The sequence below is a fragment of the Tympanuchus pallidicinctus genome, unplaced genomic scaffold, assembly GCF_026119805.1.
Source record: "Tympanuchus pallidicinctus isolate F22 unplaced genomic scaffold, pur_lepc_1.0 scaffold37, whole genome shotgun sequence".
Taxonomy (NCBI): domain Eukaryota; kingdom Metazoa; phylum Chordata; class Aves; order Galliformes; family Phasianidae; genus Tympanuchus; species Tympanuchus pallidicinctus.
Window position 1 is genome coordinate 95492 of NW_026294755.1, and position 17531 is coordinate 113022.

Sequence of the window (17531 nt, forward strand, 5' to 3'; positions counted from 1 at the left end):
TCCGATGCAAAGAGGTATTCCTGATGTCTGCACTGTGAGCAGCAGTCCATGCATGCAAAGATCTCACAATCCAACTCTCAAACCTGCCTGTCTGTGCAGCTCACTACCTGCCCTCCCCCAAACCTGCTTTTATGAAGTTACATCTTAATGTAATTAGGAGAGCCTTCAGGTCTCCTCCTGGTGACTGCATCTCTCTGGGACTCCGCTTCCTGCACCCTATTCCTGACCCTGAACCATCCCTCCGTGTCTCAGCTATTTGCTGCTCTGTTTACACACCTACATGGTCCTGCACTTCAACTCATTAAGCTGTTAATGATTAACACAACCCGGCAAAAGAACAGACAAATTCTTTTGATGCTTCATGGACGAAAAAAAAAAAGGAAAAAAAAAAGTATTCATTCACTCTCTTTTAAACACAAGGATTCACTGCTCCTCTCAGTGAGTGTGAGATGCTTTCCTCCGTGTCTGGGCAGCCAGTGAGAAAGCAAAGCAATGAGCTGCCAGCCCTGCTCCTGGTTTTCAGAAGGAACGGGATGCTCTTCTGCTCCACCTTCATTCAGACCAGCAGACAAAGAGCCCAGGGTGGAAGGAGAAACCCCAGGAACAAGGACTGTGGTGAACATACTAAGAACAGAATTGCTGCAGGCCAGAAGGTGGTTCCCCATGATCCATAATGCCTTAAAGAACAGAACAAAGCAGAAGTCATCGTCCTGCCACGTCACCCCTACTGCTCACAGCCTCCCTGGGCACTCTGCATATCCATACCCCCACCCAGGTAGGGGCAGAAGGGCACAAACTGTTGGCTGCTCCACCAGAAACCTGTTTCCCTTGGACAGCCCTCGCCTGGTGCCTTCAATTCGGTTCAGTCGATGCTTCTGCAGTGAGACAAAGGCTGCTCTCACGTCTGACTGCTGCACCCCATGCAAGGGCTGCAGGACGAGCAGGAGCGACGCATGCACTCACACCTCAACTTTTAGCCTTCTTTATTGGCCTGCTTCTTTAATTTAGATCCCAGGCCATCAACGGAACGTTATTTAATATCAGGCTCCGATTTGCAAGAAGAGATTCTTCTGGAAGATGGGGTATTTTTAGCAGCTGCCTGGATTGGCAGCACTGAGAGCAGTACGAGAGGCAGAGCTCCCACCACAACCACAGCCCTCCTCAGCTGCTCCGAAAACCATCAGCTCCACCTGAGGGGGAGAGGTTCTTTAGAGGGGCAGTGAATGGGGTTACAGACACTTCTCCCCACGAGTTCCACCTTCTGACAGAAAAGAAGGCCATACATTCCTTTCTTTATTTACATGCACAAGCAATACATTGCATTCACGTGTCTGGAAGCCAGGACAAGAGTGAACAACCTGAGCAGTGACAGCATTCAGTCATGCAATGACAAGCAAAGGCAGCAAACAGAAACAGCTTACAATACCACCATCATCCATATCTCAATGCTCAAGAAGACTTGGAGACATTCATGCAAAAAACAACAACAGAACACAGATCCTCACTCCACTGAGATTGCACTGGCACAGGTTGCCCAAGGAGGCTGTGGATGCCCCATCCCTGCAGGCATTCAAGGCCAGGCTGGATGTGGCTCTGGGCAGCCTGGGCTGCTGGTTGGCGACCTGCACACAGCAGGAGGTTGGAACTGGATGAGCACTGTGCTCCTTTTCAACCCATTCTACGATCCTATGATTGATATGATTCTACAACCTGCCGCCCACAGCGCTGTGACTGATGGCCATGGCATGAGTGGGACCAGTGGTGATGGTGGGGAGGTCAGGGCTGGTCCTGAGCCCCACTGCTTTAGGACAGTGCTCTTCTGACCCACTCTGATGTTAGTCAGACATGGCAGAAGAAAGCCTGAAACACATGGTTAAGTTTTCAAACGCATTCAAGAGCTCTGAAGCCAAGCGTTTCACAACAGAAGCCAACACAAAAGTAATTGTATCAGAAACAAAGAGCAATCCACTGCGAGTCGATTGCTGCATCGCCTCCAAGGGTCCAAAGGGCCACGTGGGATGAACGGCTAAACTGTTCTGTGCTCTCCCTCCCCCAGACCCAGAGGGTTTCCAGCTTTGGGAGGGACAAGGCATCTTCCCATGGGCTGCCACGCAGTGCTCCAGCATTGCTGCTCAGCACACACAGCTGGGACCGCCCGCAATGTTCCACCCCAGTGAGACAGATCTCAGCACAGAGGGAAACTTCCCCTTTAAAATCACCATGCGATCTCTTGTGCCCGATGCCAGGACTCTCAAACTGAGCCCAGCCAGCACTGAGCTAACAGGCAATTACAAAAATCTGTGATCACTCCTTGCTCTCTTTATGTTCCCTTTGGAGGCAGGAGGAGCTGCTGCTCAACTCTCAGCCCCATACGGGCCGCAAAGGGATGCAAGCAGTCCCTGAGGGCTGTGGCACTGCTGTGAAAAGCCACGATGTAAGCCCCACTAAGGACAAAACCACCAATTCTCAGCACCTCCTTTGTCCAGGCAAGCATCAGCTACGTAAATAAGAGATGTTTCTGGACAAGTAACTCTCAGAAACGAAGCGAGACACGGGGAGCTCCAATACTTCCATTAATGCTCCATTTGCACCAGGTCAGCAGTTCTCAAGGGCAGTGGGACAGGCACAGACACATCCCTGTATTTCCTGTTGGACCAAAATCCCCCGGCTCCAACCAGCACTACTCTGACTTGCTGGGAACTCCAATGCCTCCAACAGAGCCCTCAGAGCAGAAAACATCCCCCCAGCAAGCTCCAAAGGGAGGGGAAAACGCTTCAAATTCCATACAGCAAACCCTTAACACAGCTCCGGGTGCAGCTGGCTGTGAGCAGGCAGATGAGAGCGAGATGAAAGCGGGTCTGAGGGATGCCACAACATCAGAGCACAACAATAAAGAGGATTCCTATGGCAGATTCCCCCAGTAACAGAGCAGCAGCTAGCTTCTCATTAGCAGGGTCTGCTTCGTCATTGCTACGACAGCGCTGACGTCTTGTGCAAGCATCACAGCTCCAAGTGCTGGGGATTCATCCTGAAATCTGCACTGTGTGCCAGCAGGTCTCCCTCGTCCCCTACCTGATCTGGGAGCTGCACCACTGAGGGCAGAAGCTCTCAGATCCACGCTGTGCCATGCAAAGGATGGGAGCAGGGAGCGGAGCGCAGTGCAGCCAGCGCAGCAAACCCAGAGCTCCTGCCCTCGGGGAGGGGAGAATTCATACAGCATTCTGCTGAGAACTACTGGGGTTTCTGAGCAGTTTTTTTTTCTCCATATGGCCACCAGAAGACGTGAATCAAGTCGCTTCTCCTTAAGGTTTATCACGGAGTGCCTTTGTCCCAGAGCTCACCTTCACTTCACAGCAGGCAAAACAAGCAGCTCCATCTGCAGAGCAGCTAATCCCATCAGGGCTTACCTGTACCCAGCCCAGCAGCGTTGGGTTTCAGGCACTTAACATAACTGATGCACACCTGGTCGCAGCACACGCACAGGGACAAGGCAGTGCTGTGCCATGACAACTCAGATGGGTCATGAGAGCTCTCTGCTCCTCCAGAGGACACTGTTTTGAAAATAAACACCGCTCCAACAGCCAAAACAAGGAGAATTAGCAGCAGCGATACACCTTACACACAGGAGATGGGGATGCTCGTGCAGGAGGACAGCTAATGGTTCAAGGAATGTTTGGGTTGTGCTCAGGGACGTGGTTTAGTGAGAGCTATTGGTGACAGGTGGATGGTTGGACCGGGTGAACCTCGTGGGTCTTTTTCAACCTTGGTGATTCTATGATTCTAATGCAGGAGGGGCTGCAGGACAGAGGCAGCATTCCCAGCAAAGGGTGAAGGCGTTCATCACCACCACAGCTGGACACAGATGGAACTTCACCCTCTAAAGGCTCAGAGATCTGCTCGTGCACACTGAAAAAGCAGCTGTAAAGAAAGCAAAGTTACACGCTGTGTGAAGCAGTTTAAGATCTAATACATGAGTCTGCAACCAAAGCTTTCAGTTAAGATTTTCCACAAGCATGACTGAATGAAAGCAGGTTTAAGCCACAAGGAGTTAAGGTGCTTTGGGTGGGAGGGGGTGACCCAGAGGCTGCATAGGAGCGCTGCCCTCGGGCACAACATGAATCAGCACAGGGAGGATCTTCTCTACGCCGCTGCCTACACCTCAGGTTGAGTTATTTCATCTGAAAGGCAAGGCTCTGACCCATGCTGACAGCACAAAGTCAAATGATGATACTCAGGTGATGACAATTAGGACTAATCTGCATCAGATTTATCTGCCTTGAAATAGAAGCGGTTGAAGCCTCGCAAGCCCTCCCAGCGATGCTGCCGTTGCTTCAAGTTATTTTTTGCTGTGTCAGCACAAACTGCACCTTCCCTCTGGCATTCAGGATCAGCTGCACACGACAGGAGAGCAGCCCACGACAGGGCAGGAGCACAGAATCCTTCCCTTGTTCCAGTCGGACACGGTGAAAAGGCAGCGCCACAAAACGTCGTACGTGGAGCAACAGCCCTGCAAGCGTTCTGCATTCAGAGCTCAGCCCCACAGAAGGCTGATTGTCTTGGTTTTCTGAAATAGCCAGCACTGGAATAGCAGCAGTCACATGGAGCAGGGCTCCGATTCACACAAAAATAGGCAGACTTCACCGTTGTGGTTTTTATTCGTGCTACTGTCCCAGCCTAGAAATGGCAGTAGTTGCTCAAAAGGAATCTTCTCCTCCTGGCCGGTGAGATGCAAGCTGTAGCAGAGCTGGAAGCACACAGAGCCTTGGCCTCCCCACATCTGCCACCACCCCACACACTGAGCACAGCTATGATTTGCACTGAAGCCACGCTACCATGGCAGAACATGGCACGGTGGGACACACAGCTGCCCCCAACAGCACAGCAAGAGCTCAGCCTGGGTCCTCAGCAACTGCCACCTCACACTTTCCATTATTCTGGCTCACTTTGTTCCAAAAAACAGAAACCTACAGCCCAGCAGCCATCCCCTGGCACCCAGACCACAGCATGCGGGCAGGTGGAGCAGTGGGGCAGGAGAAGCTCTGCACAGAGGGGATGGAAGGGGGCTGCAGCACATCGCAGCTTGGGCTGCACAGAAGCTGCACTGCTCCCTTTCAGCAGGTGCAGGAAAGGCACCTGTGGCCAATGCAGCTGCAGCACCCACCTGGCACGCACTCACCTCCTCCAGCACTCCCAAGGCCAGTTGCTGTGGGTCACAGAGCCACAGGGCTTCAGCCACCCAGATACAAATAGGAGAGAAGGGGGGGGGGGGGGGGGAGGGGGGGAAGAAAGAAAACGCTACCAGGATGCAAAGCATTGACACTGTAATATTTGATCCCTTCCTGCAACGCAAGGTGCCTTTACTCGCATGGCACAGCGAGAAGCAGCTCCCAGAGGCACGTGCATGCCAGCAGCTCCTGCAGCATCCCAGCACAAAGAGCTGCTGCTTTGCAAGGGACTAAATGGGCAGAACTAAAGCAGGGAGCTGCTGATAGGGACAGAAGAGGACAGCGTGCCACCTGGCCAGCAGCAGCTTTCCCGTCACAAGGCATTGCCTCGGAGGACTTAATACCTAACGCAGTTGAAAGATTAAATAACTAACTTGATAACAGAGAGCCAAAGATAAGACACACGGAAGTGAGACGTTCATGCATTGATGTTTAAGCTAATCTGGACTCCAGCAATTTCTTGCTGGGTTCCTACAGGCGATTTACCTGCAAGGTCACCCAAACCCTTTGCTGCCCTCCACCCCCAGCTGGGCAGCGACCACACAACTCAAACCCACGTTCATTAGGCACACACGCACAAATTCCCCTCTTTGAGGCCTTTCTTTTCTCCAAGAATCCATTTTTGAGGCTTCTATAAACTCTCCCCTAAAAACAAATGAGCAGAAAAAAACCTGACCTTGCTTCTTGCTCCAGAGTGGACTGGATTTGGTAATGCAGTGTAACATCATCAGCCCCGAAGCAGCAAAAGCTCAATATTGGTCATTAAATAGCAGCCACCAGGGAATGCACTAACTGCTGAGTGCCTGTAAAGCCCTATGAGCTCCTCTGCTGCAAAGACACCCAAATGGAGCCATCCCAGCTCTAATCCAGCTCAACTCACAGAAAACCCCACCAACACAACGGGGGTGGCAGCTCCAAATATTTAACCCAGTATCCTTAGAGACGGAAGCAAGCTCCAGCTGCAAGCAGGCTGGGGTGAAAAAGCACATGTGAGATACGTTCAGCCCAGCCTTGGACAGTGAATGACAGCACAACAATGGGCTTCCACCCCCCCCCAGGTTCACAGTCCTCCATTAATAAAGTCCTGCCTCATACAAATAAAGTCCTGCAACATTTTCTACGTCATTGTGTGTTACTATGGAAACTGCAAAATAAACGTCACACATGCAAGCCTACAGCTCTGCTGCATCAGGGATACCTCAGTGCTCCTTATTCCTCTCTTTTAATTTGGTGACCAAACATTTTGAGCCCAATAAGTCACTGCTGTGGCATCAGTGATTCTGCACTGCTTTAAGACACAGAACGTTTCGTTAAACGAGCAGCCCAATGAAGTTACATCTCCCAAGGCAACCCCAGCGTGTGCCCAGCGTGCTGGGAGGCTCTGCAAGAAGTGAAGTGACACTGAGAGCTCCAACAGCACTGTTTGGTGCTGCAACTGCAGGGACGTCCTCTGTGCAAGCGTGAGAGCTCAAAGTCTGCGGGGATGCATGCATCTAACAGAGCTGGAGCTCTAAAGCAGATCAAATATGTTACAGAGTGGAGTGCTTGAGGACAGAGCACGCTCTGCCATTCATAAGACAGCACCAATTAATCCACTCCAGCAGCGGCGTCACGAGGCGCGCCGGCCGAACTCCGCCACCATTATCACAGGGAACATCTCGTATTGCAGCTCCCACATCATGGTTGCACATGAGGGAAAGCACGCAGCCATCTGCCAAGGTGCTCACCTGGCAGCTCCCGAGCCTCAATGCAGCCACCCTCCACCTCCCCCCCCCCCCAGGCACAGCAGCGCCACGAGCTGCTGCAGCACGCTGCACAGCACGGCTGCTCTCAATGCTGCCCAGCAGGGCTGCTCTCAATGCACACACGGCTGTTTGCAGCAGCCTGAGACAGGCCAACAGCAGATGGAAGCTCTCAGCACTTGCACGGCTCTGCAACTGCCCCAGTTGAAATGAACGCTCTTGAAGCAGGGCAGCCCCGCGGTGCTGGGCGGCCACGTGAAGCCTGTGCCAGGTATCTCCTGTAAATAGCTCGTCCAAAAGGCAACCTCACCACAGAGAAGGTCAGGGCGGAAAGAAGAGCTGGATGTTACTCAAGCAAAACAGTTCGATCCCATCGATGCCCAGCAGCACATCAGAAAGTCGTGCGAAGGCACAGAACTGCAGCTCAGGCTGGAGAACGGAACCAGCACAAGCACAGGACCCAGACAGGCAACTCCAACTGACCCAACGGCAGCTTGCTTCTGCCTCCTGGCTGAATCGCTAACCACTAAGACCACAAACGGGCAAAGGCACGTGTCTGTCTGTCTGTCTGTCTGTCCCTTCATTCAGAAACACAACAAGTCAGAGCCGGGTTGGTGCTGAAGTTCCATCTGGTCTAAGCTCTGTCTCCAAGGATGGCCCAGCAGAGCCACGCAGCTCTCCAAGCCTTGGGAAGGAGATGCTCTCAGCCAGGGTGGAAAAGTTGGGGGAGGGGGGGGGCAAGAAAGAGAAATGCTTTCCCAGGCTGGAAGGAGCTGCTGGAAGGGAGAACAAAGGAGGGGGAAAGAAGCCAACGCTGCTGCATAATGAAAGCCAAAGTCTTGCAGGGAGAAGCAGCACATCTGCAAAGCTCACCTCTGCGGTCTCTTTAAGGAAGCCCACGTTTACCGTTCCTCCACTTTTTCATGCCAGGTGCTGCCACTTTTCATCTTGGATCGGCTTCAGAGAGGACAGAAACGCATCTCTGCGCTTACAGCTGTGGTGCAACACAACCCAGGTCGGCTCTCCATCCCCCAGACGGGTGCTTCAGAGCTCAGCAGTTGAGATCAGCTCCAAACAGGGCCCCTGCCCCTCGCTCAAATGCTAACTGCAGCTTCACAGGAGGCTCTGGGAAAGCAGACAAGCTGCCACGCCAGTCCTGTAACACCAGTCCGCATTCACAAACATTGTTCTGCTCCTTCAGATGCCACGATGGATTTATTCCAATGAAAAGTCCACAAATATTTATTCAAACCCGTCCGACGCATCACCCACATCTGAGGGAGAGCCCACTCCTCCTCGCTGCCCCGCTGGGTCAGGGTTGCAGAGACAAAGCGTGCAGGTAGTGCCAGACCCCAAAGGATTGCTGCTGGAGCTCCAGGCAGCACCTGCAGGTCAGCATGCCTCCAGTGCACTCAGAATGCTGCAAGGAAGCTGCTCTGCTGCATTCCACCCCTGAGCCCAGCACCCTCTGCTTATGACCTCCCCCTCTGACACAACTTCAGCCCAGAAAGATATATTTAACCCAAGGCATCAAACTCCCCTTAGGATGGAAGCCAGCACTACCATAATGAGCTCTGCGGGCAGCAACGTGAGCACTGAGCAGACACCCAAACCCTGCATACGGCAGGGACCAAGCTGGGATAAAGTCAAGCAGCTCAGCATCCCCTGCACCTCTACAAGGTGCGCACAGCCGTGATTTCTACGAGAAACAACACTCATTTTTCCTTACCATCCTTTCCAAGCAGTGTTCTCGTGTGCCCTCTTTTCTTAAAAGCAACAGGGACTGGCAGAGTGTCCTACTTACTCTGGATACCTGATTAAGCGCTTTTGAACAATGAACTGCTCTCTGCTCTTCTGCTTTCACATGCAAAGCAAGCACAGCTCAGGATTTGCTCGCTCTCTCCCCCCCTCCCCAGGTGAAAGTCGTTTGAGGGGCATCACCCCAACCAACGGCGCTGCTGAGCAGAAGGGATTGCAAGCAATTCAGGTCTGACACAGAGATGCTCACAAATGGGTGAGGAGCAGTGCTGAAGCCAGGACCTACAAACACAGCTGGAAATCAAGGATAAGAAACACACCACGTCAGCACGAGCCAGGAAGTGACAAAATGTCATGAAGAGATGAACTGACAACTGTAATGAGAGCAGTAAAGTAAATGAGAGCAGAACACGTCGGTGATCCACAGGGAAAGCTTCCTCAGTGTGCAGCACAGGATCTGCCCCCTGCCACTCTCACAGAGGTGTTATTTACAGGCCTGGCCATAGGGGCCACCTTGTCTCACTCACACGTGGAAAACAAAAGGAAGGGAGAAAAACCAGAATTTCAGAATTCTGATTGCTCAGCCAACTGATGCACCGGTCACAGCCACCAATGGGTGCCATGCCCAGGAGCAAAACTCCTTCCTTACCTCCAAGCCCAGCCAGGCAGCACAGGGAGGAGCCAGCACACCAGCCGTGCAGTGATTCACTGCAACACTGCAGTGCAGAAGGCGCTCGGATTTCCCACTATGACACGGGATAATTACAAAGCCCTGCTCCAGCATCCTGACTGCAGGCACTGCAACCACCAGGCTGCACCCAGGGCACTGCCTGAGCCTGCAGAGCTGCTGGCAATTGGTCAGTGAAGCCCTCAGCTCGCCCCAGGCAGCTTGATGCAACCGCCAGGTGAGAGGTCTGAACTAAATAAGTGAAGCTCCCATCCAGGACTTCCTTCCATCCTTCAGGAATATTTTCTGTGAATCTCAGCCCCAGGTTGGAGATTGCAAGGGTAACTCACCGATCGCTTCCCAGCTGATGAGCACAGGGCTGCCTGACGCAGGTAACTCATCAGCCAGAAATAGCTGCAGAGTTCTGATGAAACTCATCCACAGCCAAATGCAACACAAAGAAACCAGCCTGAGGAAGGCAGCTGCTACGGACACACGTGGTTGTGGATCATTAATCCGGGAGCAAATGAAACCGTGCGGTGGTCCCCATCCACCTCAGTGTAAATGCACTGTGAAGCAACCCAACCTGCACGCCCTTTCTTTCTGCATTAGCTGCGTGAGACTCCAGAGTGCCTTATTAAACCAAGCCCAGGGCTGGCAGGGCTTCCCAAAAAAGGTGTAACGAATACCTCCCTGCTTTGTTTATGCATTACACGACGGCCTGGTTATCTGCCTCAGTGACAGCACCTTCCCAGGCAGCAGCTCTGGGAGCGCTCCAAAGGACCTCCTGAGTTCTGCTGGAAGGATGCAATCCCTGCTCCACGGGCAGGAGCAGGCAGGACACAGCAGGACAAATGCTTCACGTCTGTCCTTGACCAGATGCCGTTTCTGGAATGCCACCGTGCCAGAAAAACTCAAAGGTCAGCTCTTATCTAAGCTTGATGTAAACAGGTCTTTGTTTCTTTTGCATGCTTCTACTTGGATCCCACAGGAAATGCAGTCACTTATTGCAAGCAGGCTGCAGGGCAGCACTCACAGCACTGCTCTGCCTAGGGAGCTCCAAGCCAACCAGTTTCCTGGGGGAAGGAAGGAGCAGCCAGGAACAGAACCAAGGGATGAGGCAGAAGTTTTTAGGCACCATCCAGATATACTGCCTGCTATTGGAACTATGAATAAACACAATCAAAAAAGTCTTCCCTCTAATAAGGAAATTCAGCTAGCTGCAAAATCCAGCTGCGTTCGAGCATCCCTGCAACAAGGCTTGGCTTTCTGCACTCCCACAAACGTGGAACAATGCTTCTGTACATCCCAGGAGCTGCCCAAGGCAGCTTCCCAGTGGAAAAGTCAGCCTTTCCCCTTCCTGTCTCCCAGCTCATACGACTGATTGAGAAGAAGGCTATTTAGATGTGCTGGGATGCACCAGCTCCCAGGGCTGACTCCACGAGTTCCAGTCACAAGCACAAATGTGCATCGAGCCCCAAGAGCACCGGGGCTCCCGAGACCCAACGTCAAAGCGCTCGTGCCAACAGTCGACGCTGCAAAGGCAAATGCTGAACACCCACGGGCACCAACTTGGAAGGAGGTTGGGGGGCCTGCCCTGGGTGCCAGCAGGCACACACAGCAGCTTGTGACACCGCACACAGCAGAAGGAGCACTCTTTATTGGCTTTAAAATCTTTGGCTTTTAAAGAGGGCTGGGGAACGCACAGGCATGACTAACACAGAGGGCAGAGAAGTCAGCACAGGATTTCACGCATCATGTCTCTGAATACCACGCTTCCACTTGGGATTAGGATGAGTGGCAAGGAAATTTCACTTTGCTAGACAACACACGAGCCCATAATATAGGAAATTTAATATTATCTTGGACACAGAACTTTGTCAAATGCTGCCTCTAGTAACTGCAGTAGTAATAAACTCCATTTTGCTACTAATCCCAACAGCTTGCAGGCATTACAAAGCAGGAGTAACACTACTGAACTCATCTCCAACAGCACGAGGGCAGAGTGCCCCTACGTCCAACCAGCACACACAAGCCCAAGCCATACAGAAATTCATCCCAGATGAATTGCTAACAACCCAAAATGAAGTTTAGCTAGAATTCAGTATTTGAGAGCTGTAATATGCATCATGTTGATCAGCATTCATCCACGTGAGTGGGTTTTTGGGGAGATGCTCAAGGTAGTGAGCACACACTGCATCACTCAGTAGAATTTGTCACAGTACAGACCAAGCACAAGCATCGCTTTGGACAACAGGTATCAGAATGCATCCAATCCTCCATAGAGATCTGAGCAAACCCCCAATGGGGGGGGTGCCAATAAGGCCCCGTTCCAGAGAGGCCCATTTGGGCTGCAGAGCTTACAGTCAGTGGCAGCCATTCTCCACAGGCTGAGCACAGCTGCAAGCAGCATTTCACACAGCCGAAACAGAGCACGGCCTTTGCAGAGATCTGCTCTGACAACTTTGATAAGCTCTCCCAGGGAAAAATGCTTTTCTTTGGAAGAATTTCTCCTGTTCCTTGACCTGTCAAGGCCTCTCTCCTTGATGATGATTTCCCTCCTCCACACACACAAACTCACAGCTAATACTTATGCAAACAGCATCCAGTTAACACCACATTAGGCTGCTGTCAGCATTTAATGCCACTCACAAATAAGAAGGTTCCCACCAGTAACCTCTCAGAAATGAAGATGCCACACTCACTTCACAATTCCACCAGACCAAACCCTTGCAGAGACTTTTCTCTCCCCCAACCAGTTGAACAAAACACAAAACAAAACAGAACTCTGCTTTGGTTTGCAACAAAGGTTCCCACTGTGAAGAGACAAAGGTTTCAGGGGACAGGTCCAATGCACCAGCAAGCAACCAGACACAACTGCTTACAGCATTTTGGGTCTGCTGCTCCAGCTGCTGCAGGCAGCGTGTCCAGGACTGCTCTGCTAGAACACAACTGGGGGCATGAAGAACATCCTCAGAGCTGAACTAGGGAGCAGCCACAAGTCACACCGCGCCAGTTTTAACCTTTCCTGCTTCAATCGAAACACATCCCTGTAACACCCAGGTTTTCTACCTGCCACCTCTCAGCTCACTCTGCCAGAAGGAAGCAAAGCACGACTGCTACTCACAGAGGTATGTGGGGCTGCTCTGGATCTGCTTTGGTCAGTTCCTCCTCCTCGACGTCAGACTCGCCTCCTGAGCTGCTGTCAGTGACATCCGAGTCGAACGCCTGCTCGCTGGATCTCAAGTTGGCCATGCCACTGGCTGTGAATCTCTCCAGTTCTTCCGATATCGAATCGCTCTTCAAGAAGCTGCTCAGGCCTTCCGAAGTAACTGTCTCACTCGCAGCTTTCCTCAAAGCTGCTTCTGCTTTTCTGGTCAACATCAGTTGGCTGCGATGCCTCACAGGGTCCAAAGTCGGAAGCTTGCTCAGAGTTTTCTCCAAGAAGCCGCCCAACTGCTGCTGGATGTGTCTCTCCACCTGCTTCGCCTGCACCACCTGCAAACGTTTCTGCAGCCTTCGAGCTCGGTTCTCAATGTCTGCCTGCCTTCTCAGCAATGCCCTCGTCCTCATCTCGGAGTCGAGGGCGCTGTGATGGCCGGCCGACAGAGAAGGTTTCTGCTCCTCCAACTTACCGCTCCCAAATTCCGAGTGACTGCCAACCCCAGGCAACCTCGTCTCTCCACTGCCACCCTCCAGCACCTGCTGCTGCTCCGTGGAATTAAGGGAAGATTTGTTTGCAGTGCTATTATTGCTAAAAGGAGTCGTGCGTTCCGCATCAAGGCTTCTGTGTGGAAGAGTGCAATTGGTCAACCCGGCCTTCAAGTCCCCCAATTCAGAACCTCCTGCATTATAGTCAACGCCCTGGAGGGCAGCAGCAGGAGAAGCACACTTCCCACCGTTCAGAGCACTAGAGTTTTCATGGTCTGAATTGGTACTTTTGGCCAATTTCTTGGCCAAGCCGTTCACAGGCGCTTGTGGGAGAGGTGGCTGGCTATTAGTACTCATTGTTTTTAGATTCTCCAAAGTAAATTCCAACACCGGTTGCCTCCCCAACAGATCACTCGTTTTCAAGAAGGACTGAGATAAGAGAGAGTGAGATTTAAGGACTGTCTGCTTGTTGAAGACTCCTTGCAGCTTCAGAGGCTCTTTTGAAGAGACAGATGTTACATCCGAGCAGAGATAAGAGGCCACTAGTGGCTGCAGCTTGCCCAGCTCTTCCTTCGTGGGGTTGTTTCGGAAATCTAAACTGGGATCCTCCGGAGCAATGGCTTTCCTTTTGGTGCCGTTGGCAGCCAGGAGGATGTTGTTGGCGTTGCCGTTGCTCTCGGCACTGCCAGGCGACAAGGTGGAGGACGGGGGAGCCAGCTTGAATCGGATGTGGTGAGCTTCAGCTGCTGCGTCAGTGAGAGCGGGCGCCATCGCAGCCATTCAGCACAGAGAGACGGGAAGTCCAGCCTCTCCCGGTGCCGAGGCCAGCTCCACTGCCTCCCACTGCCTCTCCCGAGGACAGCCTGCGGAAAGGGATGGAGAAAGAGAAGGTTAAGCTCCGCACTCAGCACGGCAAGCAATGCAATAGCAACGAGATACGCTGACCCCATGCTCCCACGTGCAGCGCATCCTCCCCGTGCCACCAGCAGCCCTGCACCCAGCAGAGCCACCAGGCAGGCGAACACAGAAGTGGCACCGGGGTTCCAAGGATCCCCCGGAGCAGCCACTGAGCAGCCCCACATCCTTCCAGGCCTTCAGGACCGGTTCCACCCCAGTACCACAGTCCATCGCCCGTTGCACAGCTCACCAGCTGCTTTAAAATCCTTGCGTTACGTCTGCATAACACTCCTCACTACGACTGCTGCCAACTCAGGTGGAAGCAGTGAGAAACGAGAATCGCAACACATGAGAGAAAGGCCTTGAAGGGAACAAAACTCCATCTGCTCCAACTCCCAGCGGCTAAAGAAACCCCACAACTCCACATCCTCTGGCAAACCCACTGAAGGATGTCAGGGAACTCAGCTCCCCGGTGTGCATGAAGCCTACTTTCCCAGAAGTTCATTTCCGAGCAGGCCAGGTGATTTCCAGTGTTAGCTGTTCCTATTTCTCTTTCAAAAGGGGTGGATAAAGATTAACTCACACCATGACAGAGCAGTTCTGCACTGACCATAACAGAAAGGCATCAAATCAGTTACGAAAAACGACCAAAGACACTTCATTCACATACACTCCAATTTTTTTTTCCTTTGGACAGCAAGTTCCTGGTCATTTACCTACTTTCTTTGTCACCAAGGAGTGACAGCCCCTTAAATGCCTTCTTGTTTCTGCTCAAACAGCATTCACATCACCCACAGGACAGGCTTTTCTGTCAGTACAGCACTCCCTTCATTCTCCTTGTGCTGCAGAAGTTGAGCAGTACTTCCACAAGCTATTCCAATGTCAATTTAACAATAAGGAACTGCACTGATGCCTTGCCTGATATGCCAATCCTCTAACTTCACATAAATTTGCATAAGCTTGTTGTAGCTGCTCATTAACGCACCCCAATGACCAAATTAACACAGCATTTTATAGGATAAGTGAGGGCTACCTAAAGTTTAAAGATGGTGAATGAGCAAAACTTAGCAGTTAGGTTTGGTTTGGGCCTCATTCGGCTGCACCAGGGCTGCTCCCCAGAGTCAGCAGGTACCTAAGCCAGCCAACAGAACCACGCTTAAATCCCAATCCGCTTCTCTGCCCTCTCCATCCTCCTCCTCTCGGGCCTCCAAATCTTGGGAGATGGGCACTGTCCTCCTGCAAGTGGGATCTGAACGCTGCTCTCAAGTCAGATCTGAGCAACTCAAGAGAAGCCCAATTCTCCATCACACAAACCTGGCTCTGTCTCCCAAAGAAAGACCAGCAGAGATGAAATCACTTGCAGATACGCTGCTAAGACTCACCAGGTCCACATCTCAGACCTCTTCCAGCTGCCCAGCCCACCGATACGTGACACAGGCAGAGAAGATGGGGGAGAAAGGATACGCTCAGAGGAACTGATAAACAACGATCTGAAGCTTTTGTAACAGCAACAGAGATGCCAGGTGTAGATGAGGCCTTGAAGCCCCTTCCAACAGAACCTTGCCTGCTTGGCCATCAACACACCTTACCCTCTCTGAACAAGAACACTGCATACCTTAAAAATTTAACAGCCATTGCACTGAAAATACTTTTTACACCGTCACTTGGGCCCATAAATAAAGAATGGCAGTAACTCATCAGAGCAGAAAGCAAAGAGGAACCTGCAGGGAACTTTCCACTTGTAGCTAAAACGCCCTTGGGACAGGAGGGAAAAAAAGAGCAGCAGAATAAAGGACTTCCCCACTTCAGCGTCCTACCAAAGCACACACGCTGGGAGTGTCGCTTCCACGTCGCCCTGCCCTGCAAAGGAAGGTCCTGGATGGTTGCTCTTTGCCACCATGACAAGGCAAGATAGGGAGAGCGGCTTAGGAAACACCCACAGCCAAACAGCACGGCAACCCTGCCTGGTGCACAGCACAGCCATCCTCCCCAGCACAGCCACTTCACTGAGTCTGAAAAGCGCTCCGGAGCGAATTTGTAGGTCATCAACTTCAGCTGCATTAAGAGAAGTAGAAAACGGAAGGCAAAACTTTCGTGCTGCCTCTTCCTCTGGGTGAGCAAGCCGCTTTAAAAAGAAAGCCCTCCCACTAAGGCAGCGCAGTCCTCCCTGCACTCGCTGTGTTGTGGACAGCATTTGTAATTCCGAAGCCTGGAAAGGCTCCCTTAGTAAGTTTTTGTTCTGGTAGCTGAAAGATGACCTCCAAAAGGCACTGCGTGTATATTCGTTTCACTGAAGTCCTTGGAAACTGTGCGCTAGGCAGCACTGAATTACCAACAGACCTTGGAAGAAACACTAACGATCATTTGGGACCAGGCTTTGGGGGAAAGGATATCAGCAGAGTGAGGCGTTTGCTATTAAATCCCCCATTCAAAGCACCAGGAATTTCCATTGAGGACTGAGGGGAGGTGGGCACAGGGAGAAGGAACAGAGGAACAGGTCATTGGTGTGGACACAGCCTGGGGGACTCGGAGAGCTTTCCAAGAGTTCTGACCATCATTCTAAGAACAACCTGACTGTTCTGAACCTCCTGTGTGCCCTGGGCCTCCAACAGGACTGGTGAGCCCACCCTGCAGGTCCCTTTCCCTGCACCCCCCACCCCAGGGGCGAGAATTGGGACCACTGTGGGTCCTGCAGCAGAAGCCTCCGGTCCCACTGCACACATCCCCCCAGAAATGGGGCAGCTGGAGCTCACCACAACATCCCCCAAAATCCACCAGCGCATCACTGAGTTTTTATTTTATCATTATTATTTTTCATTTAAAACTAGAGCACTGCCAAAGCAGTTAGCATTAATTAACCGAGGGAAGATGAAAGGCTCCAGCAAGCAGCTCGAAGCAGGGGAATGGCAGCTCGCCTGGCTGCCCTCGCTTCCTCAGGAGCCCCACACGGCCACCGAGGGAGCAGAGCCCTGGGACAGCTGTCCTCAGCCACAGAGCCACATCACCTTCACCTCCACTGATGCTGTGTTTCCCACCATCACCCTCTGCAAGCAGAGCAAAGCACAGAGGCAATGCTGGGCCGTTTGGAGAGGCAGGAGGAGGGCTGGTCCTCACACACAGTCACACTGCCCTCCCCAGCAGCCACCAGGTCACGATGCCCCACAACAGCCCTCCTCTGACACACCGACTTAGAGACCATCTGCTTCTGGAACTTGGTTTTAGAGCTAAGCCCCAAAAGGAGAACCGGCTTTGACGGTGCGCAAACCCTCGGGACGCGGGCCTGGAGAGAACGTGGGAAGTTGTTGTTCTCTGTGAGAGGAGTTTCAGGAGAAAGGACTGGGCACAGGAGGCTCACAGGGAGACCAGGAGAGCCGCCAGCAATGGGAACAGCAGCACTGGGGACCTCCGTGCAGGCAGGAAACCCCCAGCCTGCAGCCCGTGGGCTGCGCTCCCCCCATGGCCCACAGCAGCAGCGGCGTCTGCCTCCTCCTGGAGCTGCGTCCCCTGGATTTCTGCAGAGCTGAATTCCCCATCGAGTTTCAACCCCTGACGTCCGTATGTGAAATTCCAGGCTGGTTTCATCAAGTGCCC

General features: G+C 52.3%; 1 protein-coding gene across 5 annotated transcripts in view; it reads right to left on the bottom strand.

The window, feature by feature from the left end:
• Window positions 1-17531, bottom strand: part of KANSL1 (KAT8 regulatory NSL complex subunit 1) — a 68436-nt gene that overhangs the window by 39825 nt on the left and 11080 nt on the right. For all 5 annotated transcript variants that reach the window (XM_052699472.1, XM_052699475.1, XM_052699474.1 and 2 more), the window contains exon 2: window positions 12520-13906. In XM_052699472.1, coding sequence (XP_052555432.1) covers window positions 12520-13823 — 1304 coding nt within the window. In that variant the 5' untranslated portion in view covers window positions 13824-13906. The remainder of the gene's footprint in view (window positions 1-12519; window positions 13907-17531) is intronic.